This window comes from Candoia aspera, chromosome 14 (assembly GCF_035149785.1).
Source record: "Candoia aspera isolate rCanAsp1 chromosome 14, rCanAsp1.hap2, whole genome shotgun sequence".
Classification (NCBI taxonomy): Eukaryota; Metazoa; Chordata; class Lepidosauria; order Squamata; family Boidae; genus Candoia; species Candoia aspera.
Window position 1 is genome coordinate 7,558,863 of NC_086166.1, and position 17,727 is coordinate 7,576,589.

At 43.1% G+C, this 17,727-nt stretch overlaps 2 protein-coding genes across 4 annotated transcripts; one reads left to right on the plus strand and one right to left on the minus strand.

Moving 5' to 3' along the window:
• Positions 1-1,038: 1,038 nt before the first annotated feature.
• Positions 1,039-10,442, minus strand: LOC134505217 (uncharacterized). Of its 2 annotated transcripts, XM_063314822.1 has the most exons (9): positions 10,255-10,442; positions 9,286-9,370; positions 8,156-8,326; positions 7,119-7,168; positions 6,272-6,386; positions 5,120-5,256; positions 3,593-4,787; positions 2,534-2,658; positions 1,039-1,292 (listed from the first exon to the last, which is right to left on the minus strand). In XM_063314822.1, the coding sequence occupies exons 1-9, from the start codon at positions 10,320-10,322 to the stop codon at positions 1,169-1,171; spliced, it is 2,070 nt and encodes a 689-aa protein (XP_063170892.1). In that variant the 5' UTR covers positions 10,323-10,442; the 3' UTR covers positions 1,039-1,168. The 2 variants fall into 2 exon arrangements, with proteins under 2 accessions (XP_063170892.1, XP_063170893.1); XM_063314823.1 differs by lacking the exons at positions 9,286-9,370; positions 10,255-10,442 and having other exon boundaries at positions 8,122-8,292.
• Positions 10,443-10,620: 178 nt separating this feature from the next.
• On the plus strand, positions 10,621-16,993 carry COQ7 (coenzyme Q7, hydroxylase). 2 transcript variants are annotated; one of them, XM_063314859.1, is made up of 6 exons: positions 10,621-10,727; positions 12,025-12,224; positions 12,630-12,744; positions 12,830-12,969; positions 15,055-15,123; positions 16,823-16,993. In XM_063314859.1, the coding sequence occupies exons 1-6, from the start codon at positions 10,655-10,657 to the stop codon at positions 16,898-16,900; spliced, it is 675 nt and encodes a 224-aa protein (XP_063170929.1). In that variant the 5' UTR covers positions 10,621-10,654; the 3' UTR covers positions 16,901-16,993. The 2 variants fall into 2 exon arrangements, with proteins under 2 accessions (XP_063170929.1, XP_063170930.1); XM_063314860.1 differs by having other exon boundaries at positions 10,625-10,727; positions 12,071-12,224.
• The last annotated feature ends 734 nt before the right edge of the window (positions 16,994-17,727 follow it).

Genomic DNA, 17,727 nt, shown 5'->3' on the forward strand with positions numbered 1-17,727 from the left:
CTATAGGATTTCATTCGTTCAAGGTACAGTCTTTTCCAGATTTTCATGATGTCTTACTGTTTTTTTAATTATTGTTGAATGGAGATAAAGTCTTACAGAGTTGGGCAACCTTCTAACCCTAATCAGTAAACAGAGTACAAAAGGTCAGACCTGAGCAATCATAGCCGTTGAGATTTCCAGGTTGCTAGACTCCATATTGCTGGCCTTGTTTACAAATCACCTTGACACCCCTGTTCAATGGACACAAATCTTGGCTGCGGGCACTCAGAAAACAGCTACCGTTCTTAAAGCCGAGGGGTTGAGAATTGAAGGACTAGGTGTCTGAAAGTTTCTTCAGTAACCTGAGCACATAACGTCTGGTACAGAACCACAGTAATCATACAGGTAGTCCTTGTTTAGCGACCGCCTCGTTTAGCAACCTTTGCAGTTACAACAGTGATGAAAAGGTAACTTTATGACCAGTCCTCACACTTACAACCTTTGCAGGTCTGTAAAGCAAAAGGAAAGCTGAAGTAAGATCATAAGCACAGTCGTGGCTTCACTTTGTGACCACTTTGCTTAACAACTGAGTTGCCGGTCCCAATTGTGGTCGCTAAAGGAGGACTACCTGCACGTATTTGGGGGAGAGGGACAGATGTCTGGCTTAAAGTTATAAACCTGAAATGCCATTAAGCACTAACGTCTGCATATATGTATTATGCCTGTTAAGTGAATGATTAATATTGGTGCCAGACTGGTTCCTCAATGTAACAGAAAACATTTAGAAAACTAAGCAAGGCTGTAAATACAATAAATATACTGTGAAAGCTTTATAGAAACAACATGCTTTTATTTGTGTTTGGACCATTTTAGAAGGTGATCAGACTAACACAGGTAGATACATTGTAAGAAAAGATACTCAGACCAGCTTCATCAAAACACAATCGTTGCGATGTCAGCATCAGTTGCCAACTACATAAACAGCACAGGTGATATTTATACCTACAGTGAATATAATCTCATGGCACCAGTCAGGGCTTGGCTAAAATATGGGGAAAGCATCATAAAAATACATTACAGAACTGATAGCTTGATTATTTGACTGCTATGAACACTGAAAATACTGTGTTAAATTGGATTAGGCTAAGCAGTAAATAGCATTCTTAACATAATTAGGCACAACTCGGTTTTAAAACCTGTTTTCGGATTGGGGGTCTGAGCTGAAAAGATTTGGGGAAACAGAAAAATAAGCTACTTGTCTGGAAAAGATATCCTCGTTTCCATGATCAGTATTTGCCTTTTCATCGGGGGCCCTGTAAAAAAGAAAAAGGTAATTTTATGGATTCATGGATGGGGGAGGGAAGCTGATTAGGTTATAGTACCGCTCAGGCTGCAAAAAAAACCAAAAAAAGCCATGCATTATAAACAAGGGTTGAGTTTTGCAGCGTCACAGGCTTGTTCCCCCATCGCCCCGCACACCCTCATCTGCCTTGCTCTAAAGGAGCTCCATCCAAACAGGAGTAAGACTAGAACACGAAATGCAGCACCCGGGACTAGACAGTTAAATACATCCTAAGGTTAGTCTCCAGCAGTGAAACCACAATGGTCTGTGGGAACGACCTTGGGAGATGGGAGGAAGAGCTGCAGACTAGATGAAAGACAGCTGAGCCCGCAGAAGCAGTGGGTGTGTGGCAAACGTCTCAGAAGGGACCCTCCCTAGTTTCTTGGACTGTAAAGGCGAGGGGGGGGGGGAGATGTACTTTCAGACTTGCAAGATTGATGTCAGTCTTGGGGAGTCCAGAAAAGAAGCACACCCAGAAGTACTACCTCTATCTTTATTGTAAGGTTCCATTAACAGAATCTTGCAAGTCTGAAAGTACATCTCCCCCCCGCCTTTACAGTCCAAGAAACTAGGGACGGTCCCTTCTGAGACGCTTGCCATGTCCCTTCTGAGACGCTTGCCCCATTCCTTCTGCGGGCTCAGCCGCCTCTTACCTGACCGCTGTCTGGTCTGCGGGCCTTCCTCCTGTCTCCCAAGATCATTCCCACAGACCATTACAGAAACAGACTTAACAAGAGTTGATCTCTATCCTTGAAGCACCAAAGACCTAATTTACCTCCATATTCTCTCCCATCTGATCTTGGCTAAATTGGGTTTACACAGGCTAACAAATTTGGGGGCTGGCAGACAGCAACCACAAAAAAGGATGTACTTAGCTCATCCTTTCTCTAGCCTACTGTTGTCTAGAATTTAGAGTACAACTGCCATCAACTTCAACCAGCATATTGGTAAGAGGAGTGGGAGCTATAATGCAACAGGTCTAGAAGAAAAACACCTTGAGGGAATACTGGAGGTCTTCAACAAATCATCTACAAGGCTACCAACCATCTGTCAGAGAGCTGTAACATCCTTGAGCACAATTCTGATTATTACAAAATAATATAATGGAGATAATTCTGAACTCTGAAGCAGCACTATGCTCTTACTGACTTCTGGAGTGTCAGATGAAAGGCAAAGCAGTCATTTGCAAGGATAATTTAACGAGTTTTTTACTTCTGTTTTTCATGTTGATGGGACAGTTCCTGCTGGGTGGTGCCAATTTCTGGAGCCTTCAGAAGTTTCTGAAGAAATGTTTCCATCCTGGAGTTAAAACCCTTCTCCTGTGTCACATTTTCACCCTACAACGAGAGGAATTTGTAGAGATGCATCTAAATTTTGCCACTGTCTGGATACTTAAACTGAAAATAGGTACTTCCAGTGAGTGGCATGCAGTTGTATAAGTATTACTGTTTTTTCAACAAATAACTAAATACGGCCTCCTTCCCACAGAAGGGATCAGACTGCAGGAAAAGGACAATTTTTAAACCAAGCGAGGGACTTTTAGCTGTCCCAGCTCATAAAACAGCGAAGAAAAAGGCAGATCTCAAAAAGAGACGTTCAAAATCAGTACCAAAATCTATCGCAGTCAACATCCTCCCCACTCCCCAAAGCAAAAGATGTCCACGCGATTTAAGAATTCCAGAATATTCTACCAAATTTTCTAAACACATTCTCCAATAAGCTGTTTTATCTGGCATGCCAGGGATAGGTCAGTTGGGGATGCTTTGGCCCAATCAGTTGGTCTTCACAAAGTAAGTTACTGCTTTCGAGCACCTCTTGCTGCTATCCTTACGTTTATCAAGGTGGTGGTGGTCCTGCCCAGCCCTCCACTCTGCATCAGTTCGTGGTCAGGGAAGAAGCCATTTAAATTTCCCACAATGCCATTGATATAAGGAAGCCCCTTTAAATCTGAAGCTCCCCTGCCTTCAGTATCAGCTTCTCAGCTACAGTTTAGGAAACTGAGAGGAATATAAACAGCTTTGAATTAGCAGTTAACAGAGACGTGGGCTTCCCAAGAGACTTTATCACTTGGCTGGTTATGGTCTATTCTAGCCCAAATCCTCAACTTCTGTAAAGCATACAGCTGGAACGGGAATGCCAAGTCTCATCGTATTTGAAATAATGGAAACTGCTGGCAGGCTGGTTGGAATGCAAGGGTCTATAAATACAGCATGTCAATATCCAGAAGCAGTAACAAAAATGCACGGAAAGGCTCCATTTCAAACGCTTTACCATCTGCTCGCATAAACTGCTGAAGGATCTGGCACTGCTCGAGAGAGACGAGAGGCTGAACTCCTCTTCGGATTGTTCACTGTCCGAGCTTTTTGAAAAAGCTGTAGTTTCCCCAGGAAATCCAACCCCTTGCTCTTCCTTGATCTCACACACGCAGTAAGTTGGTAGTTCTGGAGCCATCGGTGGGATACAGATCACCTCTTGTTTACAGGACTCTTCGAGCGTGCCCTCTTGTCTTCGCAGACTATTGGTGTGGTCCTCTGCACTGGGGTCTCTTGGCTCGCTCAGGGAGAATGGCTGGTTTAAAAGATTACACGCCCTTGGATTTTCTGCATTTCCATCTACAACCATCGATTCGTTCCTGGTCCGATCAGCAGGTATGTCTTGAGTCATTTCCTGGCAAAGCTCGTGAAGAAAAGATGGTCCTTGCTGGACAGTAGACATACAATCACTGTCAAGCCCACTGGATTTCTCTGGGTAAGGTGCAATTGCATCATCATCATCATCATCATAGCCTCCTACATTACCCCTCTCCCAGCCAAGAGATTCCCCATCGGAAAAGTTGACCTGATGGCATTTGGAGGTGGTTCGGCATAGTGAATCACACCCTTCCTGTTCGCCTTTTGGAGACCCGTTACTTTGAGTGCATTTCACAAGCTTTTCTCTGACATCATTTTGGTTGTGCCTTGGACCGCTGGCCCTTTTCAGTATAGAGGGCCTGGAAATCATTTCAGAACTGGACTGCTGTTTGATCTTTTTTCTGGCCTTTGAATGCTGGTTGCTGTAAATCTCCACAGTCGATTCGGCAGAGGGGTGAGCAGAGTTTCCTTTCAGCGCTTGCTGTTCTTTGGTCTTCAAGACAACTGAGCATCGAAACCCACCTGCATAGGCTTTGGATCTAAGTGTTTGGCTTGACCTTGCAGCCAGAGCATTTCTAGATGGACAGTTCTTGCTTGAAACATTTTCACCAGCTTTGGAAGAGGACTCCTGCCTTCTGATTTTAAGCGGCATATAAGAACGTGCACCAACATCCTCTGCACTTTGCAAAGAGGGTGCAACATTCTTCTGCTGAGCATTCCAAGCAGCCGTGGGAAAAATTCTCTTAGATTTAGCAGGAGAGGTGCTGGAAGCATTTGAAGCTTTGTTTTTCCTCTTTGTGTCTTTTTCACTTTGTCTTGTTTGATTCTGTTTGCCTCTGAAAGATCAAAACATGATACCCATCAACTTGAGCTTTCTAGAAGCCCGAAAGGATATTAATAATGCATCGCAAGACATCCAGACCAAAGCTGCGTCCCACCTACCACAGCAGGCCCTCAGTTTAACAGACTAATGGCAGGAAGGGGTGTCTGTTAAATCAGAAGGTCCATTAAATGGCAAATGGGATTTTATGCATGTGCAAAATGGGAGAAGTTTTTTCATTGTGTCTAATGTCCACTAAATCAAAATCCAGGAAATTGAGGATTTTCTCTATTGTCTTCTCGCCTAAAACAAGACACCAACAGCCATAACACTCCCAGGCTTTCTTACCTTCTTCCTTCACTCTCATGAGAAAGGGTGGAGGCAAAAACCTCCTTGTGGCCACTGTTGAAACTCTTAATGCTTTTTGTCTCTCTTCTCTTAAGTTCTTGAGCTGTTTCTGGTTCTTCTGGAGAGATTTCAGAAGTCTAAGAAAAGAATCAACAGAAATATAACCCCTTCTCAAGCAAGTTCATATGATATACTTTGAGAAGAGCTCAAATCCACCCAGGAACTGAAACCATGAAAGAAATACTGTTGTCCTTCTTAGAATACCAACTCCTACTTATTCATTTAAATCAAGAACATGGAACCCTCAATGTTCCAGTAGCTCCCCATCATAATCAGTCCCACAGGATGATGAAAGTTGGCGTTCAGCCATATCTAGAGGGCCACAGGGATCCTCTTGGTTTATGGTATTTCTAATTACTCAGAGACAGGTTTATTTCCAGTCAGGAAAAAGGAGGCCGTCCCTGCTTTCAAGTTTATTCTTGCAATAAGAACTTAATAGCAGGAGAGGGGTCAAATTCAGCCATCAGTTCTTAAATTTATATAGGGTTTCATGATTAACTGGAAACTATGTGAGGGGAGGAGTCGCCCTCCCAACTGGTATTTCCAAAAGAAGGAAGAGAATAGCTTCCTTCCCATCTCCCTCAACTCTGGGGTTATGAAACAGGACATAAATAAGTGTGTGAATTAAAAAAAAAAAAGTAGGATGAAAGGAGCAGAGCTGCCAAAGCAGAGGCAGATCTTTAATAAGTGAGCCATTTTTAGGAGAAACATTCAAGGTTTATGAATTGATAATACCTCCTTTTGAAACAAACATTTCCGCAAACTGTTTTACAGCCACCAAGCAATCTCCTAAGCGAGTCTGCGTGTCGCAGGACAATCTGCTTGCACAGCAGGTTGAGCCGTAATGGGCGAATTCTCCTCTCACACGGAGCAAATCCCACAGTGGCTGAGCTTACAAATTGGACTAAGCCATAGTTTCAACAAGCTACGGTTGGTTCAGGATTTGTACTGCAGGCTGAGCTATAAACTATGGTTTATCAACTGCCAAGCCTATGTTTAAATAGTAAGCTAAAGCCAAGCCAAAAAATACCATTTTGGTTTAACGCCCTGTCAAAATCAGGCCTGAACAGAAGAGGGCCCCTCAATACATACCGCAGCAACGATTAGCTTGGATGCGGATGAAACCAGCCTTTTGACTTCTTCTGGCGCCATGCGTGGGACAGCATTCAAATATAATTTGGAGAGGCTGCATGGCAGCTTGTTTTGCCTGGTGGAGGAAAGTACACTTAGTTCAGAAGAACCACGCGTGGGCTTAATTCATAGCTATCAGCCAAAGCAAATCCCCAAAGGAGAAAGTGGTCTTCTACGTATACAAGTCTCGCTTTCCCAAAACCGACAAGGCAAGCAAGCAAGCTGCATCCAGACTGTCCTATTTCAGTTCAAAGAGTAACACCGTCTCCAGATCCAGAAGTATCTCAGAGCCCAGATTGTGGCTGCAAGGCACAGTGGAGTGTGTGAGGCCAATATTAAAGGGCCTCTTGCCCTGTTGTCTGCAGGAGAACGATGCATTTCTTAGGGTTACCCAAAATATATTTTTAAAAGGTTCAGCAGGATTGTTTTGGCGGCTGAATGGCACCCAGAATATAATGAGGACTTCTGGAGAACACAAACACTTGCTCAAGGTTACATGTCGTTCTGAAGTAAAGATACCAGTTCTGTGCTGCAAAAATCGGGACTACCACTTGTTGATAGCAAACAGACTTTTCTCTCTGCTGCCTCCTAGGGGCTCTGTGGATATTTACAGCCTAGATTCCACAGCCCTGGTGTGAAGGAAAGTACACTTCAGTGCAATACGTTTTACTCATCTTCTACCAGTACAATGAGGAAAGGTCCTGATTCCACCCATGGATTTACATATATTTGCTTTTCCGCATGCCAACACACAAACAGGGAGGCCAGTGTTTCTGTTAGGCTGAACTAGCTCAATGACATTTATTACCTTGTCAAGTTCTTCATTTTTACCTCATTCATTCTGTCAGGTACGTAATCCTACAAATATAGAGGCAGAACATAGCATTAGCAGGTCTGCCATCGGGCATAATACCGATTATTTTTAGAAAGCAGGAAAGCACACGGTAAAATCACATCCAAGCATGATAAATTCAGGGTCCGCAGATAGAGAAAGGCTATGGACTAGGCCTAGCCAAAAAACTTAGTGTGGACGAACACTTCCTGTTCATTTCATTACTCCATTCATTTTCATAATGAAAAATGTAATTGCTTTCATTATTTCTTGGTAACCTCACATTTGCTCCATTTCCAGCTGAGCACCTCCTTTAAAATTGTTGCTCCACAATCATAAGTTACTTTCCTAGAATGTCCCAGGCATTATGAGCTTGGGGCATTCTGGGGAAGTAAAGAAACTTACAGAGACACATGCAAAAACACAGGATATTTCTCTTCCAGAATACACTCCAGTTATACAAGAGTTAGTGCATTCTATTTTCCAGGAAAAACGTTAAGTCCCACAGCCACAAATGGGGATGAAGAGACACGCATTTGATAATATAGCAAATGAAATGGGTCCTATTCAGATAAAGGTCCTGTTACAAAACAAACATGTACTGCCACACTCCACTGAAAGAGCCACTACTGATGTTAAGAATATTGTGGCACTAAGTCAGCTTGGAGAACGATCAGAGCTTTTCATCTCTCGCCCTTTTGACCCAGCTCTTGCCATATTTAGAGACTCCAAGCTGGTCCTCTTTCAACAGGAACTGAACTAGTAGCAGATACTGGAGGTGCCATCAACTGGTTTGGTGTTATAACGCAATGGTTCTCAACCTCAGCGATTTTAAGATGAGGGAACTTCAACTCCCAGAATGCTGGCTGGGGAATTCTGGGAGTTGAAGTCCATGCATCTTAAAAGTTGCTGCAGTTGAGAAACAATGTTATAATGAATATGAACTGGAGTAAAACATAGGCCCCATTTTTCCCCTTACATGAAATATATAAAATGATGAATCTGAGCATTACTTGGGCCATCTTTTTAATAAGCTTTTCCACATCCTTTTGCTTGGCCAGGTTTCCCTGGACTTTCCTATTACATTCTTCAGCATTGCCAATATAGGCACGGAGGAATGCTTCCAGCTTAATCTTGGCAAAATTATGCTCCTTTTTCCTGTGCTCCATCAGATAAGCAGGGTACTGCAAGAGAATTAAAAAGAAGGTTCTTTTTTAAAAATGTATTAATGAATATACAGTCACAGACAAATATCTGTCTCTTTATCTCCCTGTCTCCTGCATAAAGGCCTATTCAGAGCAGAAACTACATTATATTAAGACCCAATGGTTTCTGTCTGCCACAGCTATGGCCCAAACTCAGTCACCTTTCTAGAAATTTCACAGTCCTGATCGTTTAATAGGAAGTGCCGTCATTAGAGTGACCCAAATAATTGTGCTTAGAGGAGAGATTAACTTCATCCCCCAAGTGTGATATATAGGGCATTTCCGGACATATGTGGCTGCCTCAATTTGCCATAGTCTGGTGTTGTGGTGAAGGTGCTGGCCTAGAGACCAGGAGACTGTGAGTTCTAGTGCTGCTTCAGGCATGAAAGCTGGCTGGGTGACTTTAGGCCAGTCCCTCCCTCTCAGCCCAACCCACTGCACAGGGTTGTTGTTGAGGGGAAAATAGGAGGAGGCAGGAGTATTAAGTATGTTTGTGCCTTGTCTTCACCAAATATAAAGGCACGTTAAAATTATAATTATTATTATTTTAAAAAAATACATGAACACTGTTTATATGGGAAGTTAAGAAAATCTTCAAGAGAGGTAGGACATATGTAAGAGGCAGGCCCTTGCACTGCGATATCACAATACACATTTTGTCCTTTTGAGAAAACTTCTAAGATCCTGCACCTATCCCTGACAGCTCATTAAAAGACCAACAGCCTGCTGAAAAGCAGAAGAAATACTGAAACAATAATAACACTTAAGAACCAAGTATTCAAAAGCAGACAAGTCACAAAAAAACAGTAGCCAAATTTGATTTTAAAAATATAAATTGTATTTGTCTCTAGGCAAACGATGCTGCTTGCAGACAGCTCAGGAACCACACCTGTACTTTGAATTTGGGATTTCACTACAAGATAGATGGGAAGACTTACCAAATATAAGTTTTCAGCCCCATCCCAGGGGCTGCCAGATGACTGGAAGGAGTTTTCCCTTCTCTGCACCTCAATGTAATACTTTCTAAGGGAAGGAAGGCAGGTTTTTCAATGGATCGTTATAGCCACTGCCCGCACCACTGTTAAAATCTCATGCCCGGAAAGGTTTTGCCTGCTGAGGTTGGTGCCCCAGCCTTGTTGGGATTGCAGCATGGCCGTATCAATTCGCAGGCACAAAAGGAACAAGGGCCTAATTTAGTTTACATTTATTTATTAAATTTATACAGGTAGTCCTCACTTAACAACCACAATTGAGACTGGAATTTTGGTTGCTAAGTGAAGCAGTCATTAAGTGAATCCAACCCAATTTTACAACCTTTTTTGCAGCAGACATTAAGCAAATCACTGTGGTCATTAAGCGAACCAAGTGGTTGTTAAGCAAATCATGCTGTTCCCCATTGATTTTGCTTGCCAGAAGCCAGCCAGGAAGGTAGAAAATGGCAGTCACATAATCACTGGATGCTGCAATGGTCATAAATGCAAACCAGTTGCCAAGCATCCAAATCACGATCACGTGACCATGGGGATGCTGCAGTGGTTGTAAGTGTGAGCACTGGTTGTTAGTTTTTTCAACACCGTTATGAGTCTGAACCATCACTAAACGAATGGTCATTAAATGTGGACCACCTGTATGCCACCCAGCTCCCAGCCACTTTGAATGGTTTACAAATCATTAAAAACATTAAAAAACAAGGGGGGAAAAAATGGCAGAAATAACAAAACTGGGTGGGAACAAAGAAAAAAAGATATATGTGGGTGCCAACACACCCACCCGCCCAGAGGATGGAGTGGAAAGCACTCTGCACATTCTCAGGAACACGCACACCTCTGCCCTGCTTCTCAGGAATTTGTTCTCGCCCCGCCCCGCCCAGCCCGGCCCGGCCCGGCCCGGCCCGGCCCAACCCTTACAGCCGATGAGCCACCGAGCGGGCAAGTCTTCGCTCCGACCCCAAGCCGCCCAGCAGCCCCGCCGCCATCGATCCGGCCCGGAGCTCGAACGACGCACGCCTCCTCTCAGCGCTCCGACCGCGTTCTGCGGTTTCCCGGACAACCGTCGGAGGAAGCGCCCCTCAGCGAATTGACGGCGCTTTCCTCCAATCGGAAACCTGAGGACATAGAGACATAAATTGTAGAGCGGCATGCTTCGTTTGTGGAGTGTCGAACAAGCAACCCTGATGTAACGCCGCTTCCCGTCCAGCGGGGCCTCCAGGCGTCGGCTATGGATTGCGGAAGTCTTACGTCTACAAGGCGCCATGGACTGGCCCTGGACGCGGGCGCCCCGTGACGTCATCAACCCGCGCGAGGCAGGATGGCGAAGGCCGCGGCGGGCAGCGGCCTTCTGCTGCTCCGCGAGCAATGCCGGCGCTGCGCCCGCAGGGAAGGTAGAACGTGGGCGGGACCCCTCCCTCTCCCCTCCCTCTCCCCTCGGGATCCCCACGTGGTTCTCTCCACCCCTCTCTTAGGCCCCGCATTCGGGCGCCCCCTTTGCACTCCCTGGACCAACTGCCCCACTGGGGCGCTTTCTAGGTGGGTAAAGACTACGACTCCCAGAATTCCCAGCAGGCAGCCATATTGGAAGGGGACTTTGGTGCAGCCCAAGTGTTGGAGGTGGTTGGATGGGAGGCTCAGCAGGTGTCCAAGGAAGTGCCAGTATTGGGTTCACCCAGCGCCCTCCTACTGCTACTATTATTACTGCTCCTCCTACTAGTAGTAATGTTGTTACTGCTACTCCTACTGTTATTCATTGCATTTTGTGTTTGAAAGTCGTTATGGCTGGTTTTATGGGTTTTCCTTTTTTTAACTTGATTTTATTGAATTGTTGTTTTTAACTGTTCTGAGCTGCCCAAAATTGAATAAATAAATAAATGTTCCACCTCTTCTAATTTTCTCCCCACAACAACCCTGTTAGGTAGGTCAGGCAGAGATTGGTTTCAAGTCGTCCAAATCCAGCCCCATGCACTGCCAAACTGCATTGGGTTTGGACACTGAAACCCTATTTTTATTTATTTATTTATATTTCAAATTTCCATCGCCGCCCATCTCCCCCAAAAAGGGGACTCTGGGTGGTTTACATAGTACACAATCCTATTGTGGATTGTTTGTGATGCTTTGTGATTTATTGACTGAACCATGTAGAGCAGTCTACAGAGGTCAAGATGGTGGCCACAAGTGTGTGATGAAAGCTGCACTCCCTTTTTATGTGCATCATGTGGCCAACATCTTGTCTTTCCTGACTCCCTCCCTGAAGTCAGTCCTGGAACCATGGTTAATTGAAGCCGGGGTTTACATAGTTTGTGGAGCAAATAGTTGTGCTGGGAATGGTTGAGTTACCTGACCATGCTCCATGTGTTCCTAGCTTTCCTGTTTAATCCTCATAACAACCTTGCATGGTTGGGTGAATTGAGAGACTGGGACTAATTCAGTCTCGTCCAATGACTGTCTGCTTGAGACTTCCTAACATTTACTAAAGCATCGTGATGATTTAATATTGGCTCACTTGGGTCTTGATTGAAAAATCTCAAGTTGGTAAGGTCTCAGAAGGTTGAACACAGCTGTCTTGTACAACCAGGGAAAGAGCTGCTTTTTTTCTAATGAATTCTACATGCTTAGAAAGCTCTGAAAGACCAAATAATGACGCAGTCTTGCTTGATAATAAGTCAATGATTGTCTGTTTGACAGGTGCAAAAGGAAGATGGGACTTGCAATCCATATACTCCCCTTACAGATTTTGTAGTACCAGAATAACGTTGGATGATATCAACAAGCCAGTTATTGACCGAATAATCAGAGTGGATCATGCAGGTGAATATGGGGCAAATCGCATTTATGCAGGTCAAATGGCTGTATTAAGCAGAACTTCAGTAGGACCAGTTATTCGTGTAAGTATCTTTAGCCCACTGAATTCATCTTCCTTGCTCTGATTCTTCTTCTCTATTTTAAACTCAACTTTTAGCCAAAATACATTTTTGCATGATCACTTTATACAGTTAATTATCTTGAATGATTTGTGGAGTAAACCATCATTGGCTGGAGTCCTATGTTGCATTAAACCCTAATATGACTTGTTTAGTTCTGGCGTAGACTGTTGCATGCATCTAACCATTGTTACTGAAAGCATGACTTGTGGCGCAGAGCTGTGCATGAACTCAGCTCATGGCAGGTTAATTAGTTACGGTTTAGCAGAACTAGGATACTGCAGTGTGTGACTCCAGATTGAGACGGCTTACGGATAGGACATTGCTGAACTATGGGAAAGGATCACTGTTTTATTTTTTTAAACCCAGCAAATGTGGGATCAGGAAAAGGACCATTTGAAAAAAATGAAGGAGTTGGTGGTTTTGTACAGAGTCCGCCCAACCATTTTGTTGCCTCTGTGGAACATTGCGGGGTTTATGTTAGGTGAGCATCAATGCTTTTCTCTTCCTAATGTATATTTGGGATGTATACTCCAAGCACAGCTGTGATCTTGATGTCTTTACTCCAGGGGCTGGCACAGCTTTACTTGGGAAGCAAGCTGCCATGGCCTGCACAGTAGCTGTAGAAGAAAGCATCTCCGACCATTATAACAACCAGATCAGGACCCTCCTAGAAGAAGACCCAGAGAAGTACAAGGAGTTATTAGAGGTATCAGTGTCTTAAAGGTTTACTGATATAATCCAATTCATGATATTATTACTATTATTATTTTTTAAATGTAGAGTGGTGTTTTTCAAACTTGGCAACTTGAAGATGTGTGGACTTCAACTCTCAGAATTCCCCAGCCAACCATGCTGGGAGCTGAAGCCCACACATCTTCTTGTTGCCAAGTTTGAAAAACACTGATTTAGAGTTATCACTCTAAAACAGCCTTTCTCCATCTTTTGACCTTGGAGGATCCCTTGAAATATTTCTCAGGCCTCGGGGAAGGAACCCCTGCCCATTCAGGCTCAAATATGGGCCAGAAGTTACAAAATTATTATATTCATTTCCTGGGTAGGCCTGTAGATACGCATTAACAGGATTCTTAAATTAAAAATAAAGAATGAAACTTACCTCTTTCGTGTGAAATTGCCTGAATCTGAAATTTGACTTTTTAAAATAAATCATGATCTCCCAGGGAATCCCTAGTGACCTCTTGCGGAACCCGAGGGTGCCACAGAACCCTGGTTGAGAAACCCTGCTCTAAAACTTTGGAGACAATTTAAGCAAGTTTCATAAATAAAACAACTATTTCCAAAGTACTAATCAGCTAAAGCAAATTAACACAGAAGGAAGAAAAGCAGGAAAAAATACTCAATGTTACTTAAAGATCAATTACATTTTTGTCCTCCTGATCTTTATTTCTACTTTGTTTAAATAAATATTAGAACAATGCCTGGGAATGCTGCAAAGACAGTTGCTTAATCCTTTCCTCTTTTCCTCATTCTATATTCAGAATTGTCTGTCTCCTGTTAATTAAGCTTCCAGACATGGGTTGTAGAAATTCAGGTGAGCACTAGATGGCAGTAGGATTTTTTGGGGGGTGCTTTGCTGCCATCTAATGGTCTCCTAGAGTTCTGCAGGACAAATATGGTAAATTTTACCAAATTTGTTTACTGTATGCTGCTGTTAAAATTAGTGCTCCTCCAGCTGCATAAATATGGAAATTTTAGATGTAAGTTTTTATTCTCAGCTTATCTATCTTTGGTCTAACTGCCAGTTGATTGCCAGAAATATAGATTTAATGGGAATTAGAGAGTTAAAACACAAATACTAACGGTAATAGTCATTTTAGTCTTAAGAGTTCTAGTATTAGGGGAAATAAGCATTGTATCTTATTCTCTTATTTTTCTGATACCTGATATTCAAGCACAGTGTTTGTGCTTTTGACTACTTGGTTCTCATTAAACTGTGTAATGATTGTATAATGCTGTGCTATGCTGGTCAATGACTAGAAGAAAGATTTGATTTGATTTTGACCTACAATATCAATTTACTAAACGATGTGCTTCCTGTGATAGGGTCAAAAAGTAACCTAGAGTCCCCTTTTGGGAGAGATGGGCTGTGATAGGAATTTGAAGAATGAATGAATGAATGAATGAATGAATGAATGAATGAATGAACGAACGAACGAACCAACCTTCTGTGATTTCCGGCAGACACATGGCAGGTTAGAAAAGAGTTAAGAAGTGTATTGAAGGTTTGAAAGTGGTGGTTGTATATCAAACAGCAAAATTACTCCAAGATTGAAGACAAGATTCAGTCAGCTACATGCTATGCAGATTGGCTCTGCACTGGAAATCATATATATGTATACGTATATTCCAGAAGGAATACAGTTGGCCAAATTCCATCAATTCAGCATTTACCAACATTTCACAATGTGAATGAAGCTTCTTGAATTTCTAGTGGAAGCAATGGTTGGGCTGGGCCATGTGTGATATAGTTGTAAAACCTTGTTGATCATTTCTCAGACTAGATTGTCACCTTGCCAGTCCCCCCAAAAGAATATTCTCTGTTTTCACTGTTTTGAAAGCCTATTTTAAGAACTGAGAATGCGTCACAGTTTGGGGTCAGAGAGAGTTCCAGGAGCTGAAAACAGGGACTCAGAAGCCATATGCTACCCTGATGCTTTATGGTTTCATTTAAAACGTATTCCAAAAGCTTTGGACGTTTCTGGCATTTTTTAACAAGCTACGTATGTTTTGTTTTCTCACTTGACTTGCTTCTTGGGTACAAAAAACCCACCAGATCATAAAGAAATTTCGGGATGAAGAGATGCAGCATCATGACACTGGGCTTGACTATGGTGCTGAACTGGTAAGTTGGCACCAAGCATCCTCAACATTTGCATGATCAGAAGCATCCACAACTGATGCTGACCTTGGTCTCCCATGATGATAGCCATTCCTGAGCCATCCACCGCTATTCACACCCCATGTGGCCTCCACAGCATTATGAGTTAAATGAAATGGGAGGGCTGCCATTTTAATTTCCCCCAATGCGCTTAAGCAACATTTTGTCAAGCTGTAGCGTAAATAATGACCACCTCCTACTACTGCCCTCCCTTTCCTCCAGGTGCAGAGGAAACCCTAACCCTAACCCTAACAACACATGGAAGACAAAAAAAAAAGAAGAAAGCCACAATAACAGCTAAAGCATCTATGTACTAAAACTCTCATGTCTATTTGTCTGTTTGTAACCTTTAACTGGGCAAAACAGTGCATCGCAGGGCAACTGTTTTTGAACCAAGGTACCTCAGATGGGCTAACTTACAGAATGCATCCAAAATCCAGGACCCATGACTCCTGTGGAGCTGAAATTTGGCAAATGGTATAAAACATTTTATGACATAATACAGAATGTCTTAAAACATTTCCTGTGGTCAACTCCTGATGTCTGACTGGGCTATACAGTTCAGTATGAATGACATGGGCTACTTTCGAGGCAGGACCATCTCTGAAGGTTTCCCTGGGTTTTTAAGAACTTTTCCAGGGAAGGCAGCACATCAGAAGCTCTGCCACTGCTGAAGGCATTGAGGAATCTGGTAAGGAAATATCTCTGAAACGATGACCCAGCGGGTCACGGGTTGTCTAGTAAAAACCTGTAACAGTGGCTGAGAACAGACACAATAAACACTCAACAGTAACATCTCACCAGCCATTAACCTCCTCATCCCCATGCCCGTATCTCTTTCTATCTGTTGGAAGGTTTTGCACATGTCAGGCACTCAAGCTGTCTCCTTCAGTCTGAAAGTAATTCCTTTTCCAAACATGATGCTCGAGAGCCTCTCTAGCAAGATGTATTGAGAAAGGATGGGAGTTACAAGTATTTCAGCAACTGAACCGTTTCCCACCTGCAATTAATAGATCTCAAAGCATGTAAGGATGAAGTGAGTCTTCATCATTTTCTTTTTTGCTGCCTTTCTGGAAGCCAAGACACTGGTAGGTCTCTTCACTGATAATGGAAGAGCTTATAGGGAGCTGTTTCCAAAATCGTCTCACAAACCCTTATCAAGCTGCAGCGATTTAGGCATGGTTTCTTAAAATAGTGTGTGCCACGGATAACTGGAACAGTACAGTACAGTACAGCCTCGTGTGGCGCAGAGTGGTGGGCGGCTGTATTGCAACCAAAACTCTCCCCACGACCCAAGTTCAATCCCAGAAGAAGCTGGATTCTCTCTCGGGTGGCTGGCTCAGGTTGACTCAGCCTTCCGTCCTTCCGAGGTCGGTGAAATGAGCACCCAGCTTGCTGGGGAAGGTGACGACTGGGGAAGGCAATGGCAAACCACCCCTCTCTATAGTCTGCCAAGAAAACATTGCGAAAGCGGCGTCCCCCCAGAGGGTCAGACACGACTCCGTGCTTGCACAGGGGACCTTTCACCTTTCACCAACTGGAACAGTAGGAGCAGTTTCAGTCTTGTTTATGGTGCTTATGAGACTTGCGCTGTTGCTTTTTTGAAGATAACAGAAAGTATAAAATAGTTCTAATATTCATTGTTTTTTTTTTTCTTGCATAGACTCCTGGGTATTTGGTTTTGAAGAACGCTATACAGATTGGATGTAAAGCAGCAATATTTTTATCGGAGAGAATATAACCTATGTTTGGCAATGGTAAATTAATTGTGAATTAATTGATTATTACTGCTGTGTTCAAATAGTGCAAAATTAAACTTCTACACTGAAAAGCCCCTGGATGGGGATTTCCTTGTTTTCTTTGCTCTTCCTGCCAAGCAGGTGGTGGCTTTTTTGCTTGTCTGTCTGAAATTGCTGTAAGCTTGCTTTAGAGATTACGCCAGTCTTTCCACACGCTTCCCACCTGAAAATTGACCGCAATTTTTTGGCAACTGGAACACCTTTTTCAGTGAAAGGGATTCCCACCCACCGCTTCCTTACAGAATACCCATTTAGCCTTCCTTCTAAGACATGTTAACTTATTATTAAAGTTTGCACTGAAAAGGAAGTCATCTTGAAATCAACTGAGTGTTTTCAGATGGAAAATTCAGGAGCAGAGCCTGCTGAAATGGGTCTTCATTCCAAAGCTTTCAAGGTGTTTCTTTTTTAACCTTATTTTTACTTTATTTAAAAAATAAAGATTTGAGAGCAGCTTTAGCTGGGCCAAATGTTGAAAAGCTTCGTGTTGGACACGCACAGAGTACATTGCATTCATGGCTAAATGGCCATAGCTTATTGCAACCTAGCATTTATTATTATTTAGGAATTACAGGTAGTCCTTGACATACAACCACAACTGGGACCCAAACTTTCATTGCTAAGCAAGGCGGTTGTTAAGTGAGTCACGCCTGATTTCATGACCTTTTTTGCCACGGCTGTTAAGTGAATCACATGGTCGTTAAGCAAATCCGGCTTCCCAAATTGACTTTGCTTGTCAGAAGCCAAGAAGGTTGCAAACGGAAGGTCGCAA